This window comes from Amphiura filiformis, chromosome 17, assembly GCF_039555335.1.
Source record: "Amphiura filiformis chromosome 17, Afil_fr2py, whole genome shotgun sequence".
Taxonomy (NCBI): Eukaryota; Metazoa; Echinodermata; class Ophiuroidea; order Amphilepidida; family Amphiuridae; genus Amphiura; species Amphiura filiformis.
Window position 1 is genome coordinate 28,380,609 of NC_092644.1, and position 21,551 is coordinate 28,402,159.

The following is a 21,551-nucleotide window of genomic DNA, read 5'->3' on the forward strand; positions in this document are numbered from 1 at the left end:
GGAAAACGGACAGTAACTGCAGTATGTTCATCAATAGGAGCTCTATAAATAGGTGTACGCAATGTACTGCATCAAGGATTCTCGAGTAATAATATTAGTATAATATACACTAAGCCAAAAAGAAGTTATAATTTTTCACAAGGTCATATCTTAAAATCCTGTCTATCAAAATTAACCAAAATTACACACAGGATTGCCTCAATACTCTACTCTGAACACATGTCAGTAACTATGCAGTTGTCCAACTGACGCAACAGCAAAATGCACTGACATGCAACACCTTCTTGGACCACATTCACAGCGCAACCGATTTCTTTGACTGGGTTCCCATCATTTGCCTGTGAATGTGATCCCGGAAGCTGTCCCGTGTCAGTGCATTTTACTGTTGTGTCAGTTGGACAACTGCTTGGTTACTGACATGTGTTTAGAGTAGAGTATTGAAGTAATCAGTGTAATTTTTGTTCATGTACAGGCGAATAATTGGAACCCAGCCAAAGAAATATGTTGCGCTGTGAATGTCCAGGAAGGTGTTGCATGTCAGTGCATTTTGCTGTTGTGTCAGTTGGATGACTGTTTGGTTACTGACCAGTGTTTAGAGTAGAGTATTGAAGTAATCCTGTGCGCAATTTTTGTTAATTTTTATGGAGAGGATTTTAAGATATGACCATGTGAAAAATTATAAGTTTCTTTTTTGGCTTAGTGTAGATAGGGCTTCAATTTATTGGAATGCAAAATACGCGGTGAGCACCACCTGGCTGCTCGCTAAAAAGAGCGCCCTCTTGCAGTTTGAATTAACAAGGTTAAGATGGCGACTTACATGTCAAAATCGGAGTGGAAATTTCGTAAGTTTCTAACCAGATTTGCACATATTTTACCCAGCGCCATGGTACTAAGAGCTAGTAAAAGTTGAACATGTCTTACATTTTATGCATGGTTTGAGAGGATCGTGCAAAAGCTTTCGTTAAGGGGGTTAAAACATCGTTTTTATTGCTTTCAATAAGCTTATAAAATAATGTTGAACTGTGCAGTGCAGTGTTCGTTTCGTCGGGGTGTTGTCCATAAATATTTCCAGTTTCTGAATATAAAAGTATAAGCTTAATAATTGACAATGCGAGTGTTGCCATAACGTATCTATTCTCAATTCCATGTATATTCCTCATTGCAACCTAGGCTAGTCAATTAACTAGTCATGCTAGTAGTTTCAAAAAAGAAGTGATTGAAAAAAAAAAACAGTCATAAGATTTCTATATTTTAAAATTTCATCAATGTATATAAAAGTGGTACCAACCTTATTGTGCTTGCTAATTTAAGACTCGGTTGAAACAAAATTAAGGATCGAATGCATTTTAGTGTCCAAAAGGCAAAATTATCGTCAAAGTTTTAGCGATTTCTGCACCCTTGCGAAGGGTTTAGAATTCGAAAATTTTGGGAATAAAATATCCGATCTTTGCGATCAAAAGCACAAAATTACAACTTTAAACAAATCAACAGATTTCCTGCTTTTTTTGATCAACTTCCTCAAGATCTCCGTAATCAACTTCTTTTCAGTTTAAATGGGTTTTTAACAAATTCCAAAGAGCACTTCAAAAATCTCAGCTGGAATTGATTTTTATAGAGTGTTTCTTATGTAATATGTTTAGTTTATTTATTTACCCCACTCTAGTTCATGGGGAGAAATCCTGTCTCCTTGATTGTGATCTCTGTTTTGCTGTGTTGTTTTTGCAGAGTTTTTAGGTTTAGCCACTTTGAAAGTGACTTTTGTTACTCTTGGCTATCCCTGCCAGAGGCTCTGTGTCTTGTTCTCCTGTTTTTGCACACCGAGGGAGTCTTGGATTCCTCATTATGGACTGGAGTCTTGCCTTTTAATAACTCCTACATATATGTATATGAAAATAACTCATGTTAATAATTGCTGGTCAATTGAAAATGTTATATACTTTTAATATTGTGCAATCATTGTACATTGTATGTGTTTTACTGTATGTTTAATGTTTTTTATCTGGCAAATAAAATGAAATGAAATTGGCAAAAGACATTATTACCAAACAATATACATGTAGAATAGAAACTTTAACGTCAGCTTCTCAAAATATTGGAGAAATATACTCACTAAACATTGAGAAAGTACGCAATCCAATTCACATTCAAACGTGTGTGAAACTGAAAGTGCATAATCCCCACTAATCGCGCATTTTCAAAAACTGGCGCGCATTTTGCTATCAAAAATTGCGCATTTTCCCTATGCTTACAAATTACAATTAGCTCTAGGTCAAGTAAAATTTCTGGTCATCCGCCAGCAAATCTGAGCTTCAGGACTTAATTTGCACACTGGTAGCAGGGTGATGCAATGCTGTTGGCATTTTTGACAAAAGCAGGCAAGTCAGGGGTAGCGTTTTAGCTAAGGGGTCTTAGGGTCCAGGATTCCTTGATTTGGCAGGTCCCCATGATTTGGACCCTTTCGCCAATTTGGACCCCTGGACTCAGCAGGTCACCGCTAACCCTGCAGGCAAGTTGCGATTACTGACCTTTACTTGCACTTCAGTCCTCAATTCTCAGTACCGGTACTGGTAGTCAGTTAGTTTCTGTTGGCAATATTTATTATGACAACATGAAGAATGTAAAATACAAATTTGAAAAATGGGATAGACTGCAAGTCCAGTAATTGTTGTACTTGTCTTCCTTAAATTTTCCCCAGATTCTGTAGTGTGTTTGTATTGATACAGCAGATTGTAGTATCCCATAGCCTTTTGTACTGGAAAGGAAGCAGCTGGTCTTCTTGCTGGAGATATTAAAGGAAGATATGCCCAATGATGGCAGGGAGAGGCAGTGTGCAGCAGGCGTCGGACCCAGGGGAGATGTTCCCGCTCCTGGAATCAACAGATATCCATGTGGCACAGGAGATTAAGACCGAGATACAGGATAGTCTTAACTCTGGTAAGAACTTTTACAAATGGTCAATTATATATGTGGTGGAATAATTTTTGAATAGCCTTTACATTGTTTAAAACACTTGTCCATTTGGCTTACTCAAAACCAAGCCTTGAAATAAGCAGACTGGAACCAGGAGCAATTTGTTTCTGAACATTGCTCCTGGTTCACTGGGATTTTACAAGAACCAGGAGCAATGTCTGAACAAACAAGAGCAATTTTCAAATAGTAAACCCTTTTGTGTGTAGGGCCTATATACAATACAACATAACAGCACTACTGCATCAAGTGCAAAACTGGAACCAGAAGTAATTTGTTTTAGAAAATTGCTCCTGGTCCATGTGAATTTGACAAGAACCAGGAGCAATTGGTGGCCTTACGAGAGCAAATTTGCTCCCAGCGCCCACTTATTTCAAGGCTTGCTCAAAACAGTAGCGTTTCTGTGTGAAACACACACGGTCAAAGGCAGTACATCTGTAGCTTGTGATATGGCGTGAAGCGACTGCATCATACCGATACACTGCCTTTGATCGCGTGAATATCATGCGTGGACGCTACTGTCTTGAGGAAGCGAAATAGACTATAGCATTGTATACTATTAATAATATGCTGCACATATGTCACATTTGAAGGTAGGCAAAGTATATACTAAGCCTCCTATTAATAATAAATTTATATGCTGCACATATGTCACATAAATTGAAGGTAGGCCTTACATCTTTGGTTTTATGTCCCCTGAATGAATGACTAACCCTAACAGCCCAAGGGCTTTTTGTCGACTGGAAGGGGAAGAAGGAACCAATAAAGAGAGAAAACAAAGAAAGAAGTTGTTTGCTCTGGGTGGGATTCAAACCCGGCACCCCTCGCATGCCAAGCACTAGGTCGGCAACACTTAGCCATGGGTCTTCCGCTGGCCTGGCCAACGAAAGCGTGCCTAGATATATCACTTAGGGTGATTGCATCATCACATCACGTGGGATGCATGTACGCCCAGTGCATATATCAAGTAGTATTTAGTAGTACCTGGGACTGTTAGGCTTAATGGAGACACTAAGCAGTCTAAATTCTTTCTATAGATGTATGTGCGTGTGGATGTATTAGCATGTTAAAGGTTTGGTTTAGGGTTTTTAAAATTGCTTGCACTTCCAATTTACTAAAGGCCTCTGTCCATGCAACTGGCATAATTTAAAAGTGTCCATGACTGAGTAAAGAGGTACTCAGGAAATATGGGATCAAAAGGTCATCTTGGGGTCATTTGGGGGTCATTGTTAATATTTCTTGTTGAGATTGCTAAAATGCTCCCATTTCCAAGGTTTAAAGCTTCTGTCCATATAACCTGGACCTTGACTAGTAATATATTGTGAATAGTTTGTCCCTCTACTAACTTATGAATGTTTGTGACAAACATTTGAAGAATATGCTGCAATTATTTCAGTTAATTGTTGTTATTTATTTGTGGATAATAGGTGCAAGGGACCCTGCCTTCCTTCAAGCTCTAGTTGGCTACTACATGAAAACCAATTCACCTTCAGCGTTGGATATTCTGGCTAGTGTACGGGAACCTCTGGACAAGGTATATTTATTTTCTTTTTAAGACAGGTCAGAGGAAATCATGGCCTATCAGTGTTTGCACTGAAATATTGAGACAAATAAAGCCGACCTGCAAGAGGAATGATATGGGTTCTATTTGAGATCCCAAGGCTTTGATATAAGGGGTGTCATTTCCGCCCCATGTGCATGATTTTTCTCGAGAGGGGGAAAACACCAAAAACTTTTGTTTTGATATCATCATCTTCCAATACTGTGCAGAAACCTCCGCTGGAGTATACTCGCACATATATTATCAGCCTTAAGATGGTACTACACCCCTTGACAAATTTGTAACTATTTTTGCATTTTTCTCAAAAAATAACAAATAACGACACACTGGTAACAAATGTTATGTATATTATAGGGGCAAGAAATCCAGTTACTACACTGGAATTTCAGTGACTCAAGATAAGCGGTAGGTTATTTACGATAAGAAAAGAGGTACCGCTAGAATGTACCTCATTTCTTTTAAACATATATAATGAACCACTTGTCTTGAATCACTGAAATTTCAGTGTTCAGTCATTGGATTCATTGCCCCTATAATATCTTTTGTTAATGTTACCAGTGTGTAGTTATTTTTTGAGAAAAATGCAAAATTAGTCACAATATTTATCAGGGGGTGTAGTGCCACCTTAACTCAAGAACCACAAGATCTATTGTCAAGTAGTTCATACTCAGACAAGAAGGAAATCTCATATGCAGGCCTGGCTTAGAAAATTTGTTGATTTCCTTGGAAGATTTCCTACAAATGTTGCAATATTTTCCTATATACACTGAATATCCAAAATATATATTTATTTGACAATGTAGTTTCCCTCCAAAATGCAAAGATTTCAGTGGAAGGAGTTCCCTCTCTGTACAGTCTATGATTCCACACTTTCCATTAGCCTGATTGAAATATAATAGATCAGATGTTTGTTTGCATTATGGTAGGTAAAAATATTTATTATTTCAGTTTGAATATTCTATTTGTCTAATGAGTATAAATTATTATTATTATTTTTTACTGGTACTAAAATCTTCCATTTTTATGATAGAAAATCTGAAGTTGTATGTACAGGGGTGTGATTCTTCAGGATTTATGCAGATTTCCTGGATTTTTTTGTGGCCAATATTTACTCAATTTTATTGATTTTCAGCCTGTTTTGGGAGTATTTTATCCCAATTTCTTACTATTTTTCAGGATTTTTTGCTACTTCCTGGATATTTCACAAGCTGTGTATACTATTATTGATTAGATAACAATTGTAGACCATTCTATTGTGTTGGTCAAAACAGTAACACTTTTAATATCAAATTGTGTTTACTTTTACTTTTTTTCAGACTTTGCTTGATAAACTGAATGATTACATGATGAGGAATATCACCAAGCTACGCAGTTTCACCCTCCTAAGTCATGTAGTACGTCGGCAGCCATCTTGGCTGTATAAGATAGTCAATGCACCTGTTTTTACAACTGTGTTGAACTGCTTGAAGGTAAGATGATTGGTGGTGATTGTTCAATTGAGTCAACATTTCACCTTGTGAAATCAAAGTCTTGTGTTGTTGAGTAGAACTTCCATTGACCTTGTTTCCTGAATCTGGCAAACTGATGCCGAAAATATGCTAAATTGGGACAAAAAAAGGGGACCCAAAAATATACTACTGTTCTGATCTTTGACATGATTTCTGTTCAGAATGAAATTTGCCAACATTCTGGCAGATGTTCACAAATGTTTACTCAAAAACCCAATGAAAAACATTTTGAAAAAGTACACATTCTCTAACCAGTTTTCTGGATTGTTAACAAAGTTCTTTTTGTACAATTTCAAGTAAAAATGAAGGTGTTAGACTCACATTTTTAGTGATGACTGGCAACCCATCACATCTGTGTCCTTTTATAGGGGACAGGAACCGCCATAGAGGGCTTACCGGCTTGATGAATTGGTCAAAGATATTATTGAGTGAATAGGCCCCCTTGTCCTTATTCAGAGTGTCTTTTCTTGTTCCGTATTTAGACGGCTTCATTCAGCCATCTATACAGTGGTCTTGTCAGCTTCTATGTCGATAACTTTTGAGTCCTACCAATAATACGAGGGGGTATCCAAAAGTTTTTGACATCACCCAGAAGCGAAAGAGCTATATCGATGAAATTTTGTCAGTGTAATTACTGGTCCTTCTCTACATTATGGTCCAAAAATGGTCTCATAAGTATGTTTGCTTTTTTTACAGGTGGCGCTAGATGGGCAGTAGGCGCATTACCTGTAAAATGGTGAAAATTGAGGCACACAGCGTGATTAAGTTCCTGCATTTGAAGGGTTAGGCCTACAATGCTCAGAAAATCTATGATGAAATGATAGCTATCCGCTACGCTGATGATTGCTCATCATATGGCACTGTTGCTTTTTGTAAAAGGAATTTCCAAACTGGCCACATGACCCTCACAGGGGAGCAAAGAAGTGGACAGCCATCACTTTCGGATCATGCGGCCACAGTGAAGAAATTCAAGAAAGTGGAGGATCTTATCATGAAAAGGTTATGCGCCTACATCTAGCGCCACCTGTAAAGAAAGTAAACATACTTATGAGACCATTTTTGGACCATAATGTACATAAGGACTAGTAATTACACTGACAAAAATAGTCTCATAAGTATGTTTACTTTCTTTACAGGTGGCGCTATGGGCAGTAGGCGCATAACCTTTTCATGATAAGTGGTTCCTGTCACCTATAAAAAAGGAAACTGTCAGATGTTAAGAGTTGCCAATCTGATGAAATCACTAGTATAGTGGTGAAACATCACTAAAATGTGTGTCTAACACCTTCATTTTTTTTCTTGGAATTATACAAAAGAAACTACTTTTTTAATCAAATCTAACATTCCAAATGAACTTGTTCAAACAGTTGTCTGGATATTTGTGACCCCATAGCTAAACCTCAAGAGCCTGCAAATGCTACCTGAATCTGGAACCTATAATATTTTTCTTGTTATAGAGAGATATGGAGATTCCTGTGATAATGTGTGGCCTGCTAGCTGTGACTACATTATTGCCAATGATACCAAGTCAACTGGGACCATACCTTCAAGATGTATTCAGTATCTTTGCCCGGTTTACGTCGAGGAGTGTGGAAAAACCTGGTGAGTAGATGTTATGATGAGCACTGCTAATAGTGCAATATATTGATGCAATGATTTTCCAAAGTTGCCAAAGACTACCAAAGAGACACAGATTATCACAACTTCATTTACATGGCAGTAGCTATACATGCTGTGGTTATGTTAGGAAGGAAACTTCCGAAATATGAAGAAACTGTTGACCCCCATCTTCAAAAGTTTTTTCAATTTCTAGAAAGCAATAAAAACTGTCTCATAAAAAGTGCATTACTCTGTGTGATCAGAGTACTAAGACAACATTTCAATGTACTGTATATTCTCATGTATATATCTCATGTGACACAAACTCCCAAGAATAGCCATTGATTAAAAAATGTACATCAAATCAACCCTTTGAGGGGAAGTTTCTAACAAAAATCCAAAAAGAAATTGAAATGGTCGGAAAGAAATATCACAGTCGTTGGGAGTGTGGACAAATAGACACCTTTCTTTTTGGCATTACGGCATGGTAGTCAGAAGTCAAATCTACACTATACCCTTTGTGATGTGATCAAGCAAAATGAGTAAGTCATAAATTCAAGTTTGCAGATATGGGGCTAATTCAGTCTGTAGTTTTTTCTATGTAATCCATTTGTTTTTGTAATGACTTAACTTTAAATAACTTTCAAACAAACGGTGATAGAAACTTGATGAAATCTAGCTTAAAATGACTTGTAAATATTAGAAATATTAAAATGAGGAATTTTATGTGAGTCGACATCACACTCATTTTGCATCATCGTATCACATTTGTTTGATTATATTTCAATATAACAGGTGTGATACCAGACGTGTACCAGCTTCATCTACAAGTAGCAGTTCATGCCTTGTTCCATCGCCTCTATGGCATGTATCCCCACAACTTCATGGAGTTTCTGCGATCCCACTATCGCAACAAGTTGAAGGAATTTAACGAAGCCATCTTGGTGAGTATTGAGCAAATGCTTTCACATTACTGCAAGCATTAGGCTATGTGTTTTGAACTTGACACCATAAAAAAGTGTGATTTTGCGTATTTCCTAATTGTGTTCTGCTCAAGTCACGTTAGCTCTGCCAAACAAGGAGATATTGTTGTGCTTTTGGTGTCATTTTACAGCTAAAGCAAGCACCTTGGCTAAACAACTGAAATACAACAAAGCTTTTCTAGCCTGTCATTTCATTAAGGCCACAGTGGGGTCAGAAAAAGACCTACAAGGCATTTCAAATGTGCATCTCATCATGAGCCATGTGTTATATAATATTTATAATTATATGTCTGTCCCAGTTTACTCCTGGGATGGACAAACTTAATGCCAATTATGCTTATTAAGTTGTATAATTTTTGGAATTGTGTAACTTTTGTAAGGACATCTTCATTCACAAAACAGAAGCCTCAAAATTTCTAGCAAGCTATGTGCCTGCTCAAGAGGTTCATATGCCTAACAAAGGATATGAGGGACGTTGAAGGAGGGATTTTGAGGTGTTAGGCCATCTTAATTTAATAGTTTATCTCAAATCCCTTCCCAAGTTGAAACCCCAATGAAGAGTGCAGGTTTTTTTTAGGTTTTTTTCGGGTTTTTTTCACTTAAATGTTAATCAAAATGTGGGATGGGCTTTGATAAGAACTCGCATGAGAATGCGCACGTATGGTTTGACTGTGTTCAAGATGAAGAATTGTATTGAGATTTACGACTTATGATGTCAAAAGTGAGATTTTTGTGGTGGATTTTGGGGAAAAAAACAGTTGAAAACATGTAATTTACTCAATCCAGCTGGAATAACAGGCAAAAAGTGGACGGTTTTTACTAATTAATTACTCTTAAGATTGCTTTATGCTTGTGACAGTTAATCATGGCATTGGCATGGTAATCAGGGCTCAAAATACTTTCTTGATTACGGGGGCCTTTTTCACCGATTCTACCAAAAGTAGCCCTGGTATGAACATTTTTGCCATTGACAAATATTTTCCTGCAAGATATTTTATGAATTTCTGCTGCTAATTTGCCCCCAAAGCAAAGGTGAAAATAAGAAATAATGAACCAGGGGCTCCTTTTTACACAAAATGGCCCCTGGTTCACTTCATTTAACATGGAACCAGGAGCCACTTTTAATTACAAGGGGCCAATATTTGTTCTGAATAAGTTCATCATGCATTAATGGCTATGGAATTGAATTTTTGGGTGTAATGACTAGGGGTCAGTTTCTTAAGAAAAGTGTCCCCTGGTCAGCTTAAATTTAGATGGGACCAGGGGCCATTTCAGGGTTTCTGGGGGCTATATGGCTCCCGTCTCCCACTTATGTTCACCCTTGCCCCAAAGCACCCATGTATTTTGAACCATGGCTTGGCCTTGGTGTGATTTTTTCGCAGGTATTTATACAAGCTGTTCAAAATTGATCTAATATTTTTACAAAACTGTGACCTATTCATTTTAGTTTCTAAGTCATGTGACACAAAATTCACTATTTGAATAATTGTTTTACTTGTTTGTTTACAGCCCATGCTAGAGCGTGTACGTGTGCATCCTTTGCTTGTCGTGGGATCACCTGAATCAGAGACAGACAAAGCTAGGTAAGAGACTGGAAGAAGATTGTAGCTCTCATTAATGATGGTTCAGAAACATGTAATACATGAATTGCAGTGAAATAAATGAATGCTATGTCATCCTGCAGCAGGTTTTTGCATTTGGGTTGGCCCTTTTAGTTTGTAGAACCCTTCATAACTTGTCCAGGAACCTCACAAAAAATCTCATTAAAATACACCATATTACTTGTCCTGGAACTGTACTCCACCATAACTCAGCCAGCAACAGCTCTTTGCTTTTTAAAACTCCTTTCCATCTACAGCTTGCCATATTTCTAAGACTCCTTTCCATTCACAACTTGCCAAAACCTTTTTGAATGACTACCTTTTTGGACCCACATAACTCCCCCTGGAGTGGAAATGCACTGCGGTTTCAACTCGCCAAAATTTACTCACTCTTTTTAGAACACATATTGCTCGTTATGGTACTCCAATCCATGCCAAAACTCACCATATAGGTTTTCTCATCATTACCTTGTTTACCGGTGCTCTACATGCCCTGTGTTCTGTGGCATCCACATCTCACACAGAAGTAATTCTAAAAATATCCTGTCTGTATTACATTATTCTTATCTTGTACCAATGTGTGTTGTGATGAAAAAAACTGAACTGAACTTGTTCTTTTCTATGTAGATGGCGTAAAATGGAAGTACACGATGTGTTGACCGAATGCGCCAGATTAGCCTTGGATACGACCGAAGCAACTCAGGAAGAGATCTCCCTGACTAGCTTCCCTATGACGGTTACTCAACAAGTGGAACAACGCAGAGGCTCAAAGGCAAGGGTGCTTCTAGAACATATCGGCAGAACATCATCTCCAATTGTTCCATCAAGTAAGTGGATTACATGTGATCGTATCAAGCAAAATAGGTCACAAATTTGATTTTGAGATTAGACCAATTGCAGAGGTCAAATATTATGCAGGGTATCTCAGTATGAATATAATCAAAGACAAGATTAAAAAGTTTGCGTTTGACGTCATCTATCAATCAACCTCCGGCATAGTTTCTTTACGACTGTTGTGATCAACGTTGTAGCTACGGTGGGTGGCAGTGGGCGGTGGAGCCCATCACTCACTTGTGGAGCCCACCACTTAAGGTTCATTTTGATGCTAAAGCCAACCATTCAAAAAACAAGTAACATGTGTATTTTACCAAATACATCCTGAAAGTGTCCACTTATGTTGAAATCTTGCTAAATCAAACAAATTCTGTAAATTGCCACCCGGCACTAAAAACTACTAACTACAACCCTGGTTGTGATGATCGAGTTTCTGAACACGGTGGTAAGACAGCGTGCCTTATGGTCAATTTTACACCTTTAAACATACAAACCGTCTTGAAAGTTCTTTCCTGCCAATCAGATACCCGGTATTGAAACGGAGAGCCAAAATGCGATTTCAGATTTTTGGCCTGTTTTTAAGCTTACCTCCGTGTGTTGTCAATGGCGAATTCAGCTTTTGTGAAATTCATATTTAGAGAAGAGTCACGATGCTCATGTGTTCGTGGTAGTTTTTGATTGTTATTATGCATTTAAAAATGATTGCATGGCTCTGCACAAGGTATATTTTTGTAAATATATGGATTTGTTTACCTGTCGATCGTCAGTTTTTGCCGTGGGTTGAAAATACGGCAGAGAAATTTGTCATGTAAATGCGTCTGTGAAATTGGCCTCAAATTTCACTATTTCCGCTATATTAGCTTATATTGTACAGAGATCTTATAATATTGTGTAAATAATTTTGTCAGGAAAACAATAAGGTATTACATACCGTCTATGAGTAAATATTCAGGACGAAATTCAGGCTTTTCATGTGTTGTTTCAAAGAATTTTAGCTTTGTCATTTTGAAATTCCCCGCCAGCAATCGTCTGGGAACGTAAAGCAAGTTTTTCCTAAAAATTGTAAATTTCCTTAAAAACGACTTTTGTTGATCAAACTTTGGATTATTTAAGATGTAATTGTTTAAGGATGTAGAATTTTAAGATAATTTTGAGTATTTTCACGTTTTACATGGTCAAAAAGGGGGTCATCAGTTTGATTCCTGATTTAAAAACGCTAGCAGTTCTAGTTATTAAATTTCGTCATGTTCAAAATCTTTTCGAAAGTGAGCGCCTGACGCGGAGTGACTGCGCGATATCCATAGTAAGAGCTTACGCTTTGAACGCAGCCGTAAAAGGTTCCATGACGCGTTCAGGAGAGTATATAAAGGCTGTGCACGACGCGAATTAATGAGATTGCTTGGTGGACAATAGTCCACCCACGAACCCTGAAAGGGAAACCACAGGGTAAGCACTGCCAACCAAAGCAAATACGCCCTACTCATGAGCTCAGATTGAGCTAGGGGCAGCTTGGCTACCACAATAGTGGCAACACCAGGGTGGTTATACACTCCGGTGATTTGGCCTAGCGCCTATGCCTAATTTGGGCAAGTGACTTGCCGCACACACGCACAAGTCCAATGGAAAAATTATGCACTGTATTCATGTGCATTCACTCTTGCATGGCAAGCTCGTATTTGGTGTATAGGCATGGATACCCTGAAGTAGGCCTAGCCTACGACTATGTCATGTGATGACAGATTCTGTTGATTAAATTGTATTTTTATGCTTCTTGATTATTTAAGCAGATAGTATATTCGGCAGCATTTATTGGTAATTTATTTGGATTTAAAAGAGAGAAATAAGGAAATATCGTCATGATCATCAACAGAGATTGTGTATTTACCTGTATTAACTTGTATTTATGTTGTGATGTGATAAGACAAATATGAAAGCAAAATAACAATACAAGATATAACAAAAGAAGCAAATATAAAACAGAATTGTCAAGTCTCATTTTTACCTGTTACTTCTCCTTTCATGCATCACTGATTCAACATGTCTTGGGGAGAATTCTAGTCTTTGATACTACGCTACCACTTGTATGTTTAGAAGGCTAGTCTTCTCCACCAGTCGTGTATAAAAGTATTAGGGGCAAGCTCGGTCCCGTTACAACTGGTGTCTGGCGGTAGGATAAATCAAAATTTTAACAAATTTTGGCTCACGATTTATTATGGCAGCGACTGAAGATAGTGTTGGTACTACTTCTCCAACCGATACCAGCTCAGAAATATTAGCTGGTGATGAATTTAATGTTCATGGAAGTGATGAGTCAGTAAGAAGTAGGCCTAAACATTCTAGCAATGACACTCAGTCTGGAGTGAAAATAAAACCTCAAACTTACGATGGGACCACTTCCTGGTCAGACTATTTGATACAATTCAAAATTGTTGCTGAATGGAATAAATGGAATGATTATACCAAAGCCATTTGTTTAGCAACTAGTTTAAGAGGTGTTGCTCAGAGTGTACTGGGATATTTGGATTCGACTGAACGGCGTGATTACCACTCACTTGTGGCCTGTTTGAACCTGAGGTTTGGAACCGAAAATCAGGAAGAGCTATTCTGGGTGAAACTCAATAACAGAGTAAGGCACCCAAAAGAGTCATTGCCTGACCTAGCTCACAACATCAGGAAGTTAGTCAAGCTAGCTTTACCAACAATACCAAGTCCTTTCTCACAGGAGATAGCAAAGAAATACTTCATAAGTGCTATCAGAGAAAGCGAGTTGCGGTTAAACATCCTGCGTGCAAAACCTGCTACTTTTGATGATGCAATCAAGTTTGCAGTGGAAACAGAAGCTGTTTACAAAGCTGAGAAGTACAGAAAGCATCAATATGATGTATCTGCAGATGGTGCAGATGGAATTGCTGAAGGGCAATTTATAGACGTGGAAAAGAAGACTGGGCGATCATCCAGAAAGAACAGGAAGTCTCCCTCATCACAAATGCGAGCCAGGAGAAGGTTAGCTTTCTTAAAGATCCAGAAAAAGTTAACCAGGCCGCATACTCCCTTAATTGGGAAAGACTGTGATGATCTACCCTGCCAAATGGCATGCTCAAGCAGTTTCAAGAAGAAAGGGAGAAAGACACGAAAGTCTCCATCATCTAGAAGACGAGCCAGGAGACGATTAGCTGTAAAGAGACAGTTAACTGGTGGTCAGGACACTCCCTTGATAAATGGGGAAGACTGCCAACCAGCAGGTACCCCGAGTGATAATCAGACGGTATTCGTTGACAGTATAGGCGTAGGTGAATGGAATTCATCTGGTCAATATGCCGACACTCTGAGAAAGTTGTCATCTCAGATGAGTCTTTGGAAGAAGTCAGCTATGCTACATGTACTTGATGACGGTCATGATGGTATAGGCACACGATCAGGCCTATGCACCAACTCATTGGCACCAGGAGACTTGTCATCATCAGAATGAGTCTGGAAGAGTGACCAGTTATCATGTACACAGGCAGTGATAATGTCTGATTGTATATAATTTGTAAATAGCTTTACGAGGAAGATTCAAGGAGACGAAAGCTATCGTGTTTATGGGATAATGATATGCGGAAAAGCCCTCGCCGTATAGTTATTGATCCTTGTGGTGTATATGAAGTCCGGAAAAGAGCTCACCGACGTCTTGCACTGCCTGCTCACAGCTCCTTGCCGCTAAAATATGAAATTACTGTTTTATGAAGTTGAAGTCAGGTATAGGCCTTGCCGGCATCATCATCATATAAACGTGTTTCATAGCGGATTGTCTACTTTACCTGTAGACCCTGTATATAAAATTGTTTTCATTTGAAATTGTTATTATGTAATCATAATAACTCGACTCTGAGAGGAACAGCCTCCAATAAAAAGAACTTCATGAATGAAATTTTATTTTCAGCCAAGACATGATTAGAAGTTTGATATGACTTTACTGACTGCAGCAGTATTGTCATGCCAATCTTTTGATCAAGTTTTGTCTCTGGGAAATTCTTGTTCTTTTAAAAAAGAGCAATATTCTGGATTTCTTAATTTAGATAAAGTGAAAGACACCTCACTTTATTTCGACACAACTATTCTTACAATCATTTGGAATGATGGATATGGGGACATCACCATGAAAAATATGTACAGTATGGACTGTCGGGCACTCATGCTGTTTTACATGAGATTTCATGCCTTAATTCTGAATTGAATGTCAAATATTGCAGATTACGAAGACAGATCAAGAAAAACAAAATGGAGACGGAGATAGCTACAGTTAAATAACAGACATTATCTTTAAGCCTACAATAATGGTTGCTTCATTGAATAACCATTAGGTCTGTACGTGCTATCTACTGAAGATAGCAATAAGTTGTGTCGTACGGCATGTGCTCTTAAGAAGATTAGCAAATGAAAATCAACTAGATCTCATCATCTGTTTTCTTACTGATACTGTTGAGGCATCACCACGGGCCGGTTATGCAGATCTTTTGATTTTGGAACTCTGGATGGTGCGACGGTGACTCGCTGATTGCAGTCATGATGTTTTCAGAGCAATGTCAGACTATGTAGGCCCATCGGCAACAGAAAATCAAGTTTCGCTCTTGGGTGGATTGCCAACTGAGAAAGTCTACATGGACTTAATAGAACTCAGGTGCAAGAATGAATGGCAAAAGTGATATTTGACTAGTCAATGGTTATTCTTTACCAGGTCAAATGTTTTATTGGATGATGTATGGTTTCTTTACACCTTGCATAATTGATGTAAGGGCGGTGCAGTCAACATTTCCTCTCATGATCGACGGTGAACCAATCTGGCAGTTCTCATGAGAGTTGCGAAAGTGGTATGATAATGTAGATTCTCAGATGTTGAAGATATCGAACTGAAGACAAGGTCCATCAGAAGAAAGGACGCTGAGGAATATAGAACTTTTATAATATCTGAACTTATTAATTGATGGCAAAAATGTAGAATGTTAAACTGATGTTTTGTGTAACTTGATGCAGCTCAGAGACAGACTTCTGTTCATTAGCTCGAAAGTCAAGATTAAAACTGGTATTGTTCATTTGAAAATGAAATTGATGGAAATGTGCACCAAGGTCAATTAAATGGTTCTTGTAAATTAATATTTTATTGGTGAAGAAGAGTATGCATAAAAACCAGATGCTGAAACGATTAATATGCTAGAGATACTGTGAAAGATTTGTATAAAACTTGTAAACATAATAATATAATTTGCATGTAAAATAGAGTTGCTTTTATAATGTATAGTTGTAAATCTGCCGAATAGCCAATCAAAATTTTGGAAAACTTTTTTTTGAGGTCACGAGGTCACGACAATGTTATTGTCAGCCTGTCACCAAACAATAATTGAGTGAATTTACCGTTGTTACTACTAAAGTTTGTCAAGAAAATGCTCTGATTTTTTTTTTGTACCGTAATTAAGTTAAATAATTATACATGTTACATTTCGGGACGTAATAATCTCGAAGAGGGGTTAGTGAAACGTAGAGCCAAAATGCGATTTCAGATTTTTGTTCTTTTTTTAAGCTTACCTCCGTGTGTTGTCCATGGCCGCATTTACCTTTTGTCAAATTCATATTTAGAGAAGAGTCACGATGCTCACGTGTTCGTGGTAGTTTTTGATTGTTATTATGCATTTAAAAATGATTGCATGGCTCTGCACAAGGTATATTTTTGTAAATATTTGGATTTGTTTACCTGTCGATCGTCAGTTTTTGCCGTGGGTTGAAAATCGACAGAGAAATTTGTCATGTAATAAATACGTGCTTAAATTGGCCTCAAATTTCACTATTTCCGCTATATTAGCTTATATTGTACAGAGATCTTATAATATTGTGTAAATAATTTTGTCAGGAAAACAATAAGGTATTACATACCGTCTATGAGTAAATATTCAGGACGAAATTCAGGCTTTTCATGTGTTGTTTCAAAGAATTTTAGCTTTGTCATTTTGAAATTCCCCGGCCAGCAATCGTCTGGGAACGTAAGCAAGTTTTTCCTAAAAATTGTAAATTGCCTTAAAAACGACTTTTGTTGATCAAACTTTGGATTATTTAAGATGTAATTGTTTAAGGATGTAGAATTTTAAGATAATTTTGAGTATTTTCACGTTTTACATGGTCAAAAAGGGGGTCATCAGTTTGATTCCTGATTTAAAAACGCTGCTTCCTGGGAACACAGAGTCAACTATCTCCTCTATGCTTGACGGAGATAACACTGTCAGTGATAAAATGGAAATTGCCAGTGTCATGAATAAGTTCTTTTCCACCATTGGGCAGAAATTGGATGATAATTTTGGTACCAACACAAATGTTTTACCTTTACCAACCAGGACAAATAATTGTGTGGCTAGTTTTAATTTTAATATTATTACGGAAGAAAGTATTTCAAAGATTCTTAGATCACTTCCCACTGAAAAGGCCACTGGTCTTGATGGTGTCAATACTAAATTTCTGAAAGCTGGTGCTAGTGCTCTTGTTACACCTCTTGCTCATATTTTTAATCTCAGCCTTCAGACAGGTGTTGTTCCTGCAGTTTGGAAACAAAGTAGAGTGAGTCCTATCTATAAAGATGGGCCCCGTAATGGCTCCAGCAACTATAGGCCCATCTCTGTTATTCCGGTGATCATGAAGATCTTTGAAAGACTTGTCTCACGATCAATTTTATGTTTTTTGTCACAAAATAACATTTTATGTCCTGAACAGGGTGGTTTCAGACCCAAACACTCAACACTCACCACTCTTGTTGATGTAACAGACTACATTTTAAATCACATTGATCGTGGTAGTTATGGGGGCCATTTTTTAGACCTGAAAAAGGCCTTTGACACGGTCAATCACCCGATCTTGCTCTCGAGGCTTCAGAGTGTTGGTGTTTGTGGACTGGAACTACGCTGGTTCTCCTCATACTTGGGTGAAAGAAAACAGGCTACCAAAGTAGGTAATTCACTTTCTGAACTCGCACCTGTGACATTTGGGGTACCCCAGGGGTCAATCCTGGGGCCTCTTTTATTTACAATATATATCAACAATCTCCCTACAGTTATCAAGAATTGCAAAATAAACCTTTATGCTGATGATACTGCCATCTTCTTTGCCAGTAAAAACATTGATGAAGTAAATAATGAATTGAATTCTGGTATGCAAAGTGTTGCTAAATGGCTTCACCAACATAGGCTCACATTGAATGTTAATAAAACCAAAACTATGCTGTTTGGATCTGCTCGTAAACTTGCATCCTCTGGTCCTCTTACTGTTCATATCAAAGATCAGCCCCTTGAATGTGTCCCACATTTTAAGTATCTTGGCATTATTTTTGATCAGCGGTTAACTTGGGAACACCAAATTGATAAAATCTGCATGTCACTTTATAAATATATTGGTCTTTTTTACCGTATCAGAAAGTTTTTAGCTGTAGACACCCTGAAGTTGTTGTATATATCCGTTGTTTTACCTAAAGTTGATTATTGTGATCTAATTTGGTCAAATGCAGGCTTAACTCTCCTGAACAGGTTGGATCGCCATCAAAAACGTCTCGGTAGAGCAATCATTGGTGTCCCAATGTGCACTCCAACTCATTTTGTCTTTGATTCCTTAAACTGGGAAACTTTTTCTGATCGTCGTAAATATCATATCTGTCTCAATGTTTTTAAATGTCTTGGGGGGCTGGTACCCCCCAACCTGTGCAATAGTTTCACCAAGTGTATTGATGCTTATAGCAATCATACTCTCAGATCATCGACCGCTGGGAATCTGGTTATAAATAAGATGCGCACTGAGACTGGCAAGAGAACTTTCCTGTTCAGGGGGCTAAGGCCTGGAATGATCTTTCCCGAAACATCAAAAATCCCTTCCTGTCAATGCAAATGTTTTCAAGAACATATATACTAACTTGCAATAATATCTCTTTTATGTAGCACATTGTAAATGTAATTATCTTATGTTATTTAAATTTCTTGTACCTAGTATGTGTATAATTTATATGGTAGTAATTTTATGACTTTTATGTATATTTTTAAATACTTTTAAATTCATGTTTGTTGTTTATCTGTGTTGTATCCTGGGCAGCAAGGGAGAACAGTGCTGGTCACTGATTGCATGTCCCAGGTTAAAGAAGAAATAAATAAATAAATAAATAGCAGTTCTAGTTATTAAATTTCGTCATGTTCAAAATCTTTTCGAAAGTGAGCGCCTGACGCGGAGTGACTGCGCGATATCCATAGTAACAGAGCTTACGCTTTGAACGCAGCCGCCAAAAGGTTCCATGAACGCGTTCAGGAGAGTATATAAAGGCTGTGCGCGACGCGAATTAATGAGATTGCCTGGTGGACAATAGTCCACCCACGAACCCTGAAAGGGAAACCACAGGGTAAGCACTGCCAACCAAAGCAATACGCCCTACTCATGAGCTCAGATTGAGCTAGGGGCAGCTTGGCTACCACAATAGTGGCAACACCAGGGTGGTTATACACTCCGGTGATTTGGCCTAGCGCCTATGCCTAATTTGGGCAAGTGACTTGCCGCACACACGCACAAGTCCAATGGAAAAATTATGCACTGTATTCATGTGCATTCACTCTTGCATGGCAAGCTCGTATTTGGTGTATAGGCATGGATACCCTGAAGTAGGCCTAGGCCTTGGCCTAGCCTACGACTATGTCATGTGATGACAGATTCTGTTGATTAAATTGTATTTTTATGCTTCTTGATTATTTAAGCAGATAGTATATTCGCAGCATTTATTGGTAATTTATTTGGATTTAAAAGAGAGAAATAAGGAAATATCGTCATGATCATCAACAGAGATTGTGTATTTACCTGTATTAACTTGTATTTATGTTGTGATGTGATATGACAAATATGAAAGCAAAATAACAATACAAGATATAACAAAAGAAGCAAATATAAAACAGAATTGTCAAGTCTCATTTTTACCTGTTACTTCTCCTTTCATGCATCACTGATTCAACATGTCTTGGGGAGAATTCTAGTCTTTGATACTACGCTACCACTTGTATGTTTAGAAGGCTAGTCTTCTCCACCAGTCGTTTATAAAAGTATTAGGGGCAAGCTCGGTCCCGTTACAGTATGTTGTTATGAAGGTCAGATGATTGAATTAGCCAATCAGAAACCTACTTCTGTGTTTACACTGTCTATGCTCTCAAAATGTAAGTGCCGTACTTCTCTGCCAGGAAGTGTAGAAATTGAAGTTGCTTGACAGCAACTCATTTTGCTTGACTGTGCCACAATATGAAGATCTGCACCCTTATTGCTATACATGTATTGTTTGACTAGTAATAGGAAAAAAATATTCAGTTTGTGTTAGGTTACAGGACTATAGTGCCAAGTTATAATCACAAAAACACACCAGTCACATGAAACGCTAGACATACTTCCATATGTATGCACTGCGCCCAACTTGGTTTATGTGACAATGTTGTTCAATTTTAACCATTACTAATACTAGTACAATGGGTATTTGCAATGTTTTATACAGAAGATTTAAAGCTTTCAAAAGAAACAGAGAGATAAACGATACTCATATTTTGTTTTTTCCAAAGGTACTAAAGTTCAGTGAGAAAGAGAACAAAGAAAGTAACTTTTATTTCAAACCACATTTCATACTACCCCTTCAAAAAAACAGTCATACAAGTTCATGTATTTGTTTTCTCCCTTTACAGCTGGTGGTACACCAAGTGGATCAGAACAAAACACACCTTACATGGAGAGAAAACACGCTGTGCCTCCAAAAATTGATCCTGTTTCTGGTAGCCTTGTCTCCAGTCAGGATCCAGCTGCCTTGTCGTCCTTCTGGAGTCCTTCCATCACATGTCCCTTGTCCACTCCACCGAGCTCTCGTCCTCCGTCCCCCTCAGCCAGCCAACTCGACATCAGTATTACCTCTATGCCACACCACTACCCCGTCTCGCAAACGGACACGCCGTTAACCACGCCGCGAGACTCTCCCTATCCGGATAGTGCCCGTTATTCTGGTGTGTACAGCGACATCAGTACGCCTTCCAAATACAGTAGCGGGAGCAAATCGTCACTACACAAAAAAGGTGTTACGCCTGCACCCAGTTCCACTGGGTATATACCGCAGATGCATTCTGCGCCAAATACACCTGGATACATGGACACATCAGGGAGTCTGTTCAGATTCCCGTCAGGTGGGACACCATCCAGGGGTTTGCCTGCGATGGGACAAAAGAAACGGCCAAAGTCAATGGGACCGATGGAACTTCCCAAAGGACATTTGGAGAGTGGAAAGCAGCCATGCCATGAAATAGTAAAGAAACTTGATGACAGTAAACAGAAAGACCATAGTAAAACTGATGATGGGGATGTTGGATTGGAGAAGAGTAAAGATGAGAGGAGTTCCAGCTCTGTGTCGATTAAAGATCTGCCAAATGTCATGAAAGAGTTTTCACAAAGAGAGGGTGAGTTTAGTTAACCTTTTCTAGGTAAA

At 38.2% G+C, this 21,551-nt stretch overlaps 1 protein-coding gene across 2 annotated transcripts in view; it reads left to right on the plus strand.

Moving 5' to 3' along the window:
• The first annotated feature begins 784 nt into the window (after nucleotides 1–784).
• The window catches only part of LOC140137563 (hamartin-like), a 37,724-nt gene continuing 16,957 nt past the window's right edge, over nucleotides 785–21,551 (plus strand). Inside the window, exons 1-9 of one of the 2 annotated variants that reach the window (XM_072159278.1) lie at nucleotides 785–842; nucleotides 2,696–2,934; nucleotides 4,395–4,501; nucleotides 5,845–5,997; nucleotides 7,494–7,638; nucleotides 8,431–8,579; nucleotides 10,128–10,201; nucleotides 10,847–11,046; nucleotides 20,764–21,522. In XM_072159278.1, coding sequence (XP_072015379.1) covers nucleotides 2,808–2,934; nucleotides 4,395–4,501; nucleotides 5,845–5,997; nucleotides 7,494–7,638; nucleotides 8,431–8,579; nucleotides 10,128–10,201; nucleotides 10,847–11,046; nucleotides 20,764–21,522 — 1,714 coding nt within the window. In that variant the 5' untranslated portion in view covers nucleotides 785–842; nucleotides 2,696–2,807. Of the gene's footprint in view, nucleotides 843–2,695; nucleotides 2,935–4,394; nucleotides 4,502–5,844; nucleotides 5,998–7,493; nucleotides 7,639–8,430; nucleotides 8,580–10,127; nucleotides 10,202–10,846; nucleotides 11,047–20,763; nucleotides 21,523–21,551 lie in introns of those variants that run through there. The other variant, XM_072159277.1, reaches the window with a different exon arrangement.